Source organism: Protopterus annectens, chromosome 7.part0 (genome assembly GCF_019279795.1).
Source record: "Protopterus annectens isolate FY-2018-M chromosome 7.part0, PAN1.0, whole genome shotgun sequence".
NCBI lineage: Eukaryota > Metazoa > Chordata > Ceratodontiformes > Protopteridae > Protopterus > Protopterus annectens.
Genome location: NC_056739.1, coordinates 1,038,897,395 through 1,038,909,569, shown reverse-complemented (window position 1 = coordinate 1,038,909,569; position 12,175 = coordinate 1,038,897,395). Strand labels below are relative to the sequence as shown.

General features: G+C 42.7%; 1 protein-coding gene across 4 annotated transcripts in view; it reads left to right on the top strand.

The window, feature by feature from the left end:
- The window catches only part of COPS2 (COP9 signalosome subunit 2), a 1,892,836-nt gene that overhangs the window by 1,129,093 nt on the left and 751,568 nt on the right, over positions 1–12,175 (top strand). For all 4 annotated transcript variants that reach the window (XM_044077587.1, XM_044077586.1, XM_044077585.1 and 1 more), the window contains one exon: positions 5,401–5,478. In XM_044077587.1, coding sequence (XP_043933522.1) covers positions 5,401–5,478 — 78 coding nt within the window. The remainder of the gene's footprint in view (positions 1–5,400; positions 5,479–12,175) is intronic.

Here is a 12,175-nt window from a genome sequence, read left to right as displayed (position 1 = left end):
AAACTCACACTGCCTCCTTTTGAGCTAGCCAATACAGCTGAGATAAAATTCTTATGAAAAACAGCTCTGCTCCTAGCAATAACTTCAGCAAGAAGAGTCTCAGAGTTACAGGCATTAATGGCTGTGGAACCTTTTATTATTTTCCATTCGGATAGGGTTTCCCTAAGGACAAACCCAACATTTATGCGTAAGGTAGTGTCCGGTGTGGCTCTTAACCAAACCATTCATTTGCCTACTTTTTACCCAAACCCACAGAATAAAGTGGAGAGACTTTTGCATTCTTTGGACATACACAGACAGCTATGCTTCTACTTGGACAAAACTAAAGCTTTCAGAAAGACCGAGCAACTTCTAGTGGCATATGCTGCAGGATCACAAGGAAAGGCCATCTCAAAGCAGACTATTTCAAAATGGATAGGACACTGCATTCGTTTCTGCTATTCACAACATGGCAAATCAGTGCCTAAGGTCATTAGACCACATTCTACCAGGGCAACAGCCACCTCAGCAGCCTTCCTCAGAGGAGTACCAACCAAGGATATTTTGGAGGCTGCAACCTGGACTTCAGTGCACACTTTTACTATACACTACCACTTACCACTTTACTCTAAATCCAGAGCAGGCTTTGCCACTGCAGTTTTGCAGGACCTTATAGCCACTCCTAATTCTATTTAGACCCAGCCGCCCAACCTCATCTTTGGGATTAAACCCAAGTGTAATGACTGCAACAGTGAAACACGATGAACATAGTACAGTTGTGTACCTACTATAAATGTAGATGTTCGAGTGTATTCACTGTTGCAGTCCAGGTTACCCACCATCCCCCTTTCTTTGCTGAGACTTATCTGCACTTCTCTATCCTATACAACCTATGTGGTGTATTTGCTTGTAGATGAAGGTATTGTTTATTTTAGTGCATGCTTTTATAAGCAATGATTTTTTAGCCTACCCTTTTGGGGGCACTTGACATCTGGGACAAGAAAATCTGAAGAAAATGGTGTCGGCTGCATCTTTTATACCCGCTGGCGCACTGACGTCAGGGATGAGGCGACAGCAACCAACGCCGGGCCAGGACTTTGGAATTCAGGCCGACTGCGGGTAGCCTGTCAGCAGGATAACCCAAGTGTAATGACTGCAACAGTGAATACACTCGAACATCTACATTTATGGTAGGTACACAACTCTACTTTATTGGCTGGGGTGCTTTCTTTCCGGAGTCTACATGTCCTGCCTGTGTTTGTGAGAGTTTTTTCTCGATGCTGTGGTTTCCTCCCCCATTCCAAAGGCATGAAGTAGTTTGATTGGACACTCTGAATTGGTCATAGGGGTGAGTAGTATACAACAACGATCACGGCAGGGTTCGCTGCCTGGTGGTATGAACCCTGGTTCTAGCTGATTGTCACTCTTGAAGCGACACCCTAACGCCGTATGCAAAAATGGGAAAAAAGGGATTGTGGATGGATAGATTGTCTTCAGCTTTTGCATAACTCTCCACTTACTGGAAATGCCTCTGCCAGAGGCCACTTGCTGATTGCATTGCCTTTTCAAGAATATTTCCATTACAAGCATTTATGTCTCATCCACATTAACATTGGTTCACATTTTCAAAATGCATTAGTACTTGAACAGTAGCTGAGAGAGTCTGTCATCATTGGTAATTTGGTGCTAACCTTCTTAGCTTTCACCTTTTGGCCCTTCTGTGGCTTCATTAGAGACAGTCTTGCAGTTGAGATCATCTTGCCTTTTAAGACCTAGGAATGGTGTGATTTAAAAAGACATAGTAGTTTATGTAGTAATAACACTATAGGGTGGCAGCGGTGGTGCAATGGTTAGCATTGCTGCCTCAACAGCAAGAGGTTCTCCGGTTTGATCCTCTGCTGGGGTGCCTTCTGTGCAGAGTCTGCATGTCCTCCCTGTGGTCGCGTGGGTTTCCTCAGGGTGCTCCGGTTTCCTCCAACATCCCAAAGACTTGCTGTAGGTGGATTGGATACTCTAAATTGGCCCTAGGAGTGAGTGCATGTGTGTGTGCCTTCCATGGAAGGTTGGGTGCTGGGCTGGCAACTCGACACCATAAAACTCCAATGCCAATCATGAGCGGACAAGTGATCCGCTGTGGCGACCCCTAACCGGGAAAAGCCGAAAGAAGAAGAAGAAACTACATAGTAGTTTATATAGTGTAGTTGCTGACTGCCTTTTAAATACAGGGGATATAAATTAAGCAGCAGCATGGTGAGTAGATAAAATTCACCCACACTGCAGGCTGCCATTACTAGTGTTAAAGAAGGCTTCATGTTCTTGTAAGCTACAGTGACATCATAAATGCATCTAAGATCGCAATAGTAAGTATTTCAGTGAATCAATGCAGAAATATGTGCAACAGATGAATAGTGAACATGGCAGTTGGGCTGCTTTGCTTATTTCCATTGTATGCATGGAATAGCTTTAGACATTGCATGCAAACACAGGATGCAACATTATGCTGTTCTGTTCTAATTGAGGACACCCCACAAATCTAAGAAATGTGATGTTTTTTTAGAATGTGGTATTTTGCTGGTAATTTATTAACTCTTTCGTTTGAGTTGGAGCAAGCTGTTTTGTGTTTAACTCCTAGTGGGTGTGACTTCAGACTTTAATAAACATGAAGTTATTATTGCCTCACATTTCAAACAGATGTTCTTATTTCTAGAACCTTGTTACCAGAAAACTGTAAATGGCAAAGTATTCAGTACAGTGTAGTCTTTACAGAGGTTGCATTCATTCAGTTCTGTCTTTATTGTGGCTTATAAAATCTACTTTAAGACAGTGAATATTAATTTTTGTAGTTTATAAACAGCTTATGACTTCTGTTAACCATTCTAGCAACATAAACACTGCCAGTACAATTTTCTTCATGCAGATCTGCACTTTTATATGAAGCTAAGTAGTTCTGTCGGTTACTTGACTGTTGAAATATTTCAAAAAATATGAAAATTATTACAATACAAATATAGTTTACAAATAATATTCAGTATCCCTAGCAGCATTAAGCAGAGGTCAAACATCAATACATTTGTGTTTGCCATCATAGAAGTTTTAAGATGGAAACTTCTGATGGCCTGTGTATACTGTAGTTTTGCAGTTAATGAAAGTATGAACAAGTAATATTTAGGAGGTAACTGCAGAAATTCCAGAAGGCATATCACTGGGCTTTAATGAATTAAAAGCAACAGATGGCTGTGGTACTTCTGTAGGATCCATCCATCCACACTTACAAGTCACATCTCACTCCTGTAGCAACACCATGAGCAGCTACAGCCATCCACTGAGTTTACTTAGCACACTGGAGGAATGGAAGTAGATTGCAGGACCTTTCTTCTGTATTGCACCTGCACTAGCACACACACATCTACAGGCAGTTTAGAATTTGCCAGTCTGCCTTTCCAGGTCTTTAGAATGTTGGCGAAAACCTGAGCACCTGGAATAGACTCGCATGAACACAGGAAGGACTTGCAGAGTCTGCAGAGAAGGCACCTCAGCCAAGAACCAAACTGGCAATCTTTTATAGGACATTGTGTTATTAGTACAGTAGGCTGCAGTGTGCTGTCAATAAGTCATTGTCTGAATTACTATTCAGAAGTGAGGGAATTTGTATGGACTTAATTGGAAATGTCTAGAAGTAGCAGATATGTGCTCAAGAACAGTATTCCTACATTTCTGTGCGATTTGTTTACCAAACTTTAACTTTGTAGCAGCATTTCCCTGCTATGCACTACACTGTATGCCCCCACATTGTCTACATGTAAAATAAATGCTAATTTAGGTTTTCTTTATGTGCGTGAATTATAGTAAATATTTCTATGTAGTTTAGGAATTGAATCTGTGAAGGCTGGCATCCTTTAAAACGTAGATGCACTAAGAATAGTTTGGAGAATCATTGTCTGGAACATTGTACAGGAGAATTAGAAAGTTGTGAGAGGAGCCATACAGAGAAAGTCATTAGTAGGATTAGTCTCCTTTGAAGAATGTATTGAATTGAGTGCCCTCTTGGAAGAGAACTAAGATCGGTCAGAATCTTCACTGGACACTAAAGAGCGATGATGGTAATATTTTCATCTGTATTCATGTGCTGCACTTGGCATTTTGCTTAGTAGCTCTGAAACTAAACTTGTAAATGAAAACACTTTAAAAGGACATATACCCATTGCAGATTCCAACTTCCTGAGAGGTGTATTTATACTACTACAGGATTACTGTTCATTTAGCCACTGAGGACTACTACTCATCATCTTCTTTCAGCTTTTCCTGGTTAGGGGTCACCACAGCGGATTGCCTGTCTGCTCATGATTGGCAGTGGAGTTTTACTGTGTCGAGTTTCCAGCCCGGCACCCAACCTTCCACAGAAGGCACACATGCACACACACACACACACACACACCTAGGGCCAATTTAGTGTGTCCAATCCACCTACAGCATGTCTTTGGGATATGGGAGGAAACCGGAGCACCCTGAGGAAACCCACACCACCACAGGGAAGACATGCAGACTCTGCACAGAAGGCACCCCAGCTGAGGATCAAACCGGAGAACCTCTTGCTGTGAGGCAGCAGCGCTAACCGCTGCACCACTGCAGCCGCCCATGAGGACTACTACTCATAACATTTTAAAATAGATATTGAGTCACCACATCAGTTCTTCAGTGTGGTAATTATTCTCCATGGATACTTTTACCGCCTTTGTTTGGAAAGACCCTTTATCAACTAGCTGTTACTGTATGTTGTACATGTACTTTGTTAGGTGTCATGGACAAGTGCATAGATATCCTTGTAAAATGTTCTTTTTGTTCTTGGGTTTCTGTTTTATAGTTTGGGCTGTTTTAGAAGGTAAGTCAGACTGACAGTAACAGGGGCTAGCTGTCTGTTATATGATTGTAGCTTTCAGTAGTGGGAACACAAGCTTATCCTTGCATTTAAGTTGAGAAGTAGTCGAGTTTAGGGAAATACCAAGGAAGGAAGTCATATTTCCACTCTTACTGTTGTGGATTCTATCATAGGTAAGCTGCCATGAAGAGTGTACTTATATGCTATGTTTGGAAGGTGCTGCAAGTCATATGCAAGCATTCAGAGTATTGGAATGCTTTTTTTTATTTATTTTTTTATTATTATTTATTTATTTATTTATTCATTCCTTTATTTATTTATTTCAAACGTATTTTAGCACTGATTGAATAAGTTGGTTTGTGGGCCAAGTGGTGCAGTGGCTGTCATGAATTCACTTTTGTGTAGGAGTATAGTAACAGGCATCTGTTTGATATGAAGGACCACTCTTAAGATTACTGTTTAAACACTGCTGTACAATCTTAACCATTCTGTTAAAATTTGCTCATTTTTCTCATAAACTAATTCATTTGCTTTTTTCTTGGCAGCTTGGTAAATTGTATTTAGAACGTGAAGAATTTGGAAAACTGCAAAAGATTTTACGTCAGCTGCATCAATCTTGCCAGGTATTGTTTTTATGTGATGTTGATTGAGATGTGGTTATAAGAATTAGACCTTTTTCTTTGAAAATAATAAATTGTATTTCCTGTGTAATATTAGAAGCTTTTTAATCCATCAGCAGTACCCTACAAACAATCCTCATAACACAAATCTGGTTTAATCCCAGGAGGTGGGACCATCTTTGGTATCAAGGAAAAGAGGCCTCATCTTCCATGACAAGACAGGGAAGTTGTCATCATCATCCTTGGAATAAGAGGATTTTTTATGGTAATCCCTTCCCCCTTTGAGTAAGAAGCATGGTCCAGTGTCCACTATATCAGACCCTGAACAGGTGTGCACTCCTACTCACCCACTTTGCTCAGCTGAAGTGCAAAAGTGTAAGTATTTCTTTAGTCTTTGTGCATGTAGCACACTGCTGCAACCCTTCCCCAGAGGACAGTTCTCCAGCAAGACTATTGGTTTGGGAAAACAGGCAATGGCTGCTAATTCCACACATTTCTGGCTGGCTCCACCAGTGTGTAGGTCCCCTACTCTAATCCTTGTCATCTAGGCAAAGAAGTCTCTCTCTCTTATCCTTTTACATCGTGGAAACAAAAAAAAAAATGTACTTGATGCTAGATCTAATGAGCAAGCTTATCCTTATCAACAGCAGGAATAAAGCTGTAGTGTTCAGTCAGCTTTGCATCTTAAACTGTTACAAGTTAGTAGCCCTTCCTGTTTTATTTATATTGCTCTGCCAGTTGAAGTTCCTGCCCAAAGGTGATGTTGCACTAAGGTGGACCATAAAAAATGGCAGGTGCTCTAGATTGTCAGAATGAAGCAGCATGAAGGAGGTTTGGTACGTATTAATGAGGGTGAGCTAAGTATGCAGGCTCTGTATTTGGTATGAGGAGCCCAACCTAATCCTTCTGGGTGGTCACCTTAATGGGGACATAACCTCTGATAACCATTGTCCCAGAGGAATACTCCTATCCAGAGGTCACATATTTCTTAAGTCTTATGTAAGTATTCAGTGAAGTGCATTTAACTCTCACAAATATCTTTCAGGACACATTTCTGAAGAATGTGTAAGAGGTCTCTACAGCCTTTGTTGAATGAACTCTAGGCACAGAAGACAAAGGTTTATTGTATTTCTCATAACTGAATTTAATGCAGTCAGCCAAACTCGAGACCAGGTTCTTACCTAAAAATTGCAAGCAGCTGAGTCTCTTTTGAATGATTTTTTTCCATATAAAATATGTGCAGCTTCAGAATATCCTTACATTGTAAAAAGTACTAATCTGATGTTGTTAATCTTATTTCCATTCATCACTGATGGGTTTGGTTCTGAGCCCTCAGAACCGAGTCGGCCTATTACCAAGCTCGCACCAGCCAAAAAACTCTCGAGCTAAATCTCTACCCAGAATGCCCTTCTCCCTGTTACTTCCGATCTCGTTTGCTGCATAGCTGTAAAGCTGCATTTCAGATGAGCTCTCAGCTAAGTGAAATCTTTTTGATATTTGTGTAAAAATTTTTGGATATCTTCATATTTTATTAAGCGATTAGTATTTTTAGTGTCGTTTCTTCTGTCTAACCTTATTCTTCCCTCTCTACCCTTTGTTACCTTTGGTAAACTCTCAAGTACCATTGTTGGTACGGCCTTTCTTCCCTTACCCTTGTGGTATTTCTTCAATACCATAGTTGTTATTGTTTCTCCTGTTTAACATGTTAGCTTTAAACTTTATTCAGGTGTTTCCCTTCTTTTCCCCATATACCAGTGTATTGTTTTATATTTGTGAGTTTTTGCATGGAGTTGATTTCATTGTAGTTGGATTATACAGTTGACCTGTGGTGTTTTTCTACCAATATGTCGGATAAAAAGAGTACTTCAGGTTTTAAGCATTGTACTTCTTGTAAGGGCAAGTTACCTAACAGCGATTCGCATGATGACTGTGTATACTGTTTGGGAGTGGCACACCTTTCGGTGCAGCCTCCATGTGACATTTGTCAGAGATGTTCTTCGTGCATACAGCTGCAGTCATAACAGATGGGTTTTCCTGCCGTCAGGCGGGTCCTCGGTCGGCCGAATTCCAAAGTCTAGGTCCGGCGTCCGGTGTCGGTTGTCGTCGCTTCCTCCCTGACGTCAGTGCGACAGGGGTATAAAACATCCAGCCTACACCATTTTCTTCAGTCTTTCTTGCCGTGCGGTGCCCGAAGCAGAAGCAGTTCGCAAGTGGCGGTCGGCCAGCTCCTGAGGTTACGAATATTTTTCAACCAAAGTCTTCTTGAAAGCCAAGTACCCCGTTGGGGAAACTTTTCTTGCCTCAGACCGATGTCAGACAAAGTTAATAATTGCATTTCTTGTGGGAAGCAAATACCGCATAAGGATTTTCATTCCCTCTGCATTCCTTGCCCAGGCCCAGACCACGACGTCTCGGCCTGTCGTTTTTGTGCTACATTCAACAGACGCACTATTAAGCAAGCGTCGGGTGGAGTTCGCCCAACACTGTTTTGGCAAAAAATTTAATTACATTATGTCGTCGGATATTCCGACTCCAGTTTTGAGTAAAAGACACAAAGATAAGGACCGACATACGAGGTCCGCGACTTCTACCGACACCACGCCAAAGCCGACTACAGGTGGTTCGGTTCTCAGTGAGGCGCCTACGCAGCCCCTGACTACCGACGACACTTCATTGGCGGTGTCTTCTGTGCCCGAGGTCGCAGGCTCTTGACCCACACCCGACTACAGATACCGAAGCCACTATTGGCGGTGAAACTCAGAGTTTAGATAGACCTGCCACCTCTCAAGGTGTCTACAGGCCTTCCTCTTCTTTTTCCATCAAGGCTTTCACTAAGTCTAAATCAGCCATGCATACTAAAAGACGCATGCCTAAAAAGCAGATGCTCAAAATGGCTGAGGATTTGATTACTCTTATTAAGGGTTCTCAAACCCCCCCCCCCCCCCCGGACAAAAGGCCCAGAGTGGAGGAAGAATCCCCCTCCTCGGACCAGGCCTCCATTATTTCAGAACATTCTGAAGACCAGGAACATTCTTACTCCCCTTTTGAAGATTCTGATGCAGAGGAGTCCATTCCCTCTGTCTCCCCCCTTGAGGATTACTCTTTTGGGGAAACCTTACATACCTTGAGGGAACACTTCCACTGGGAAGGCCAAGAGTACTCAGACTCCAAGAAAAGGCTTAGGGATTTCCTCTTGCTCCCTCAGCACAGGCCTCTGGCTATACCTCCTGTCTTAGACATTCTAGATGATGTGTATTCGGAGGCCCGCCTTAACCCAGATTCTTTACCTCCAGCTCCAGTCAAGCTTGATAGGTATTACCGGGTTCCTGACTCACACCAATTCCTATACAAAAGCCATGCGGCTGACCCAGAAACTATATCACAGGGTCCCAAGGGAATTAGGGCCTCCACTGCTAAAAATCCATTACCTTCAGAGCAAGATTCCAGAGCTTTAGAAAGGTGGGGGAAAAAGGTATACACCTCGGCCACCTTAACCATGAGGGCATTAAACTGTCAGTTCCATATGTTAAAGTACCAACAATTTCTGTTATCACAGTTGAGAAACAAAATGTCACAACCTGAGCAACCAGACTTGAAGGAGTTGCAGGATTTGATACATAGTACAGAACAAGTGGGTAAACATACCTTGCAATGTGGTTTTGATGCTTTAGAGGCCTCATGTAGAGCTGCTGTTACAGGATCAGTCATACGTAGACATGCCTGGCTCAAAGAGCAAACCTTACCAGATCATGTCAAAGCTAAATTACTAGATGCCCCTCTGCAAAAAGATGTATTGTTTGGTGTTAAAGCTGAGGAGGTATTAAAGAAAACGGAGAAAAAGGCAAAATCAATGCAAACAGTAAAAGATTTCCTACAGGTACAACCTCCACATTTCAGTAGAAATTGGCCTTCCAAAAATTGGTCCTTTCCAGCCACGGACAGACCCCAAAGAGGTAGATACAGGCGCCCGAGGGGCAGAGGGCAATCTCAAGGATCATTTAGAGGCAGACAATGGCAAGCACCCACACAAAGAGGTGGTGAGGATAGTTCACAGCCATTCAGAAAGCAGAACCAATGACTTTCCCCTTTGCATGCCAAGCAAGGCTCAAATGGCAGCACCTTTAGGTGGAAAACTGGCATTATTTTCAAAAAATTGTCATATTGTCACAAAAGACAAATGGATCCTGGACATTATAGACAGAGACTACAGATTCCACTTTCACACCCTTCCAAAAATGAGAGGCATGCCAAACCTGCCACACAGTCAAAGGGCAGAGGCACAAAAACAAATTTCAGATCTCATGGACATGAAAGCTATTCAAGAGGTACCTGTACAAGAACAGGGTCAAGGTTTTTATTCCAGACTATTCCTGGTACCAAGGAAGGGAAAAGATTGGTGACCTATTTTGGACCTATCCATCCTAAACACATTTTTACTCGTGCCAAAATTCAAGATGCTCACATTACAGCAGCTTCTTCCCATGCTGGGCAAGGAGTCTTGGCTGGTAACACTGGACCTCAAGGAGGCATACCTGCATATCCCAATCAGACAAGATAGCAGAAGATACCTCAGATTTCTTGCAGGTTCAACCCATTATCAATTCTCTGCATTGCCCTTTGGCTTATTTACTGTGCCCAGAGTGTTCACAAAATGCCTGGCATCAGTAATCGCCTACTGCTGACTTCAAGGGATACAAATATACCCATATCTGGACGACTGCCTGATCCAAGCGGACAGCGATACTTCTGAAACATCTGCGTTTGTAATAATGTTGTTGAATTGGATACACAGTCAGCAAAAAGAAATCAAGGCTAATACCCTCTCAAACAATAATTTCCCTGGGTGCCAGCTTGGATACAAACACCCAGATGGCCTACCTCACGCCAGAGAAACAAGGGCAACTAACTCAATACTTCAGAAAACTGGCAACTTTCACCAGGCTGACTGCAAGGAAAATCCTGCAGGCTCTGGGATTCATGGCATCTTGCATCCTACTAATCCCATGTGCAAAGCTGCATATGAGGAAACGTCAGTGGTACCTAAAAAACCTATGGTCTCAACACAGCCACAGTTTGGAAACAATAATACCACTAATTCCATGTCTTCAAAAGGAATTTCTGTGGTGGGCTCAAGCATGCCAAAGAAACACAGGTCTCCCATTCTGCAAGCCTCAAGCAAATCAAGTCATCACAACAGACGCCTCGGACTACACTTGGGGGGGCGCACATGACAAATCGGTGCATTCAGGGCAAATGGTCCCAAAAAGAAAAGCACCTATACATCAACCAAAAGGAAATGCTAGCAGTAATAAATGCTATTATAGCTTTCAAAGACCTACTGCATCCAGGCCAGCTGTTGATAAGGATGGACAACACCACAGTAATGTGGTACATAAACAGGGAGGTACCCATTCATACCCCCTATGCAGGCAAGCCATGTCTCTTTGGAACATGGCTCTGGAATTACAAATTGAGCTTCAAGCACAGTACCTGCCAGGCAAGGAAAACACACTGGCAGACAACCTAAGCAGAAATATGACAGATCCACACGAATGGAAGTTGCATCCTCAAGTTTTCACAAAGATAATTCAAGCATGGGGAAGGCCAGACATAGATCTCTTTGCCTCCCACAGAAATCACCACTTGGCAAAATTCTGCTCAAGGACCTTTCATCAGTTGGACAACAATGACAGTTTTTGCCTTTCCACCTCTCCCTCTGCTGCCCAAAGTTCTATTAAAAACCAGAGCAGACAGACCAAAGATGATTCTCATTGCTCCAGACTGGCCAAGACAACACTGGTACCCACTCCTGAAAAGCCTGACTCATTCCCCACCATGGATCCTGCCTCTAATGCCTCTTCTACTGACTCAGCACAACTTCAAAACTCTTCACAGTCAGCTCAAAACACTCAATCTAGCCGCATGGAAGATTCCTTAAATTAACAACAGGCCCTACTCTCCAAGGAGGTGTAGGATGTAATTTTGGAGGCCAGAAGACCTTCTACTAGAAAAGCCTGCTCTGCAAAATTTAAACGGTTTTGTGCCTGGAATGAGAAAAAGAGTCAGAATCCTGGAATACTGAATTTACCTCAAATTTTACAGTACCTGGCTGAGATGCTAAGCAATGGACTTTCATTCTTCTCCATCAAAATCCATGCCTCCGCCATTTCTGCAGAATACAACACTGATCCTCCTTTATTCTCTCACCCCCTCTTAAGATAGTTCCTCAGAGGGGCTAAGAATATAAAACCCCCAAGGAAACAACCAGTACCTGCTTGGGACCTCAATTTCATTCTAGAAAAACTGACCTTGCCTCCCTTTGAGCCAGCTGCTTCAACAGAACTGCAATACTTGTCCTGGAAAACAGCCTTCCTCCTGGCAATCACCTCAGCTCGCAGGGTTTCGGAACTACAAGCCCTCATGGCTGTGCAGCCTTTCATCATTTTCCATCAGGACAGAGTTACCTTACGAACCAATCCGTCCTTTATGCCAAAGGTAGTATCCAGGGTAGCCCTGAATCAGGCTATCCACTTAACTACCTTTTACCCTAATCCTCAAAACAAAGGGGAAAGACTACTACATTCCTTGGACATTCACAGACAGCTGCATTATTATTTGGACAGAACAAAGCCTTTCAGAAAATCAGAGCAACTCTTTGTGTCCTATGCTGCAGGAGCTCAAGGGAAGCCTATTTCCAAAC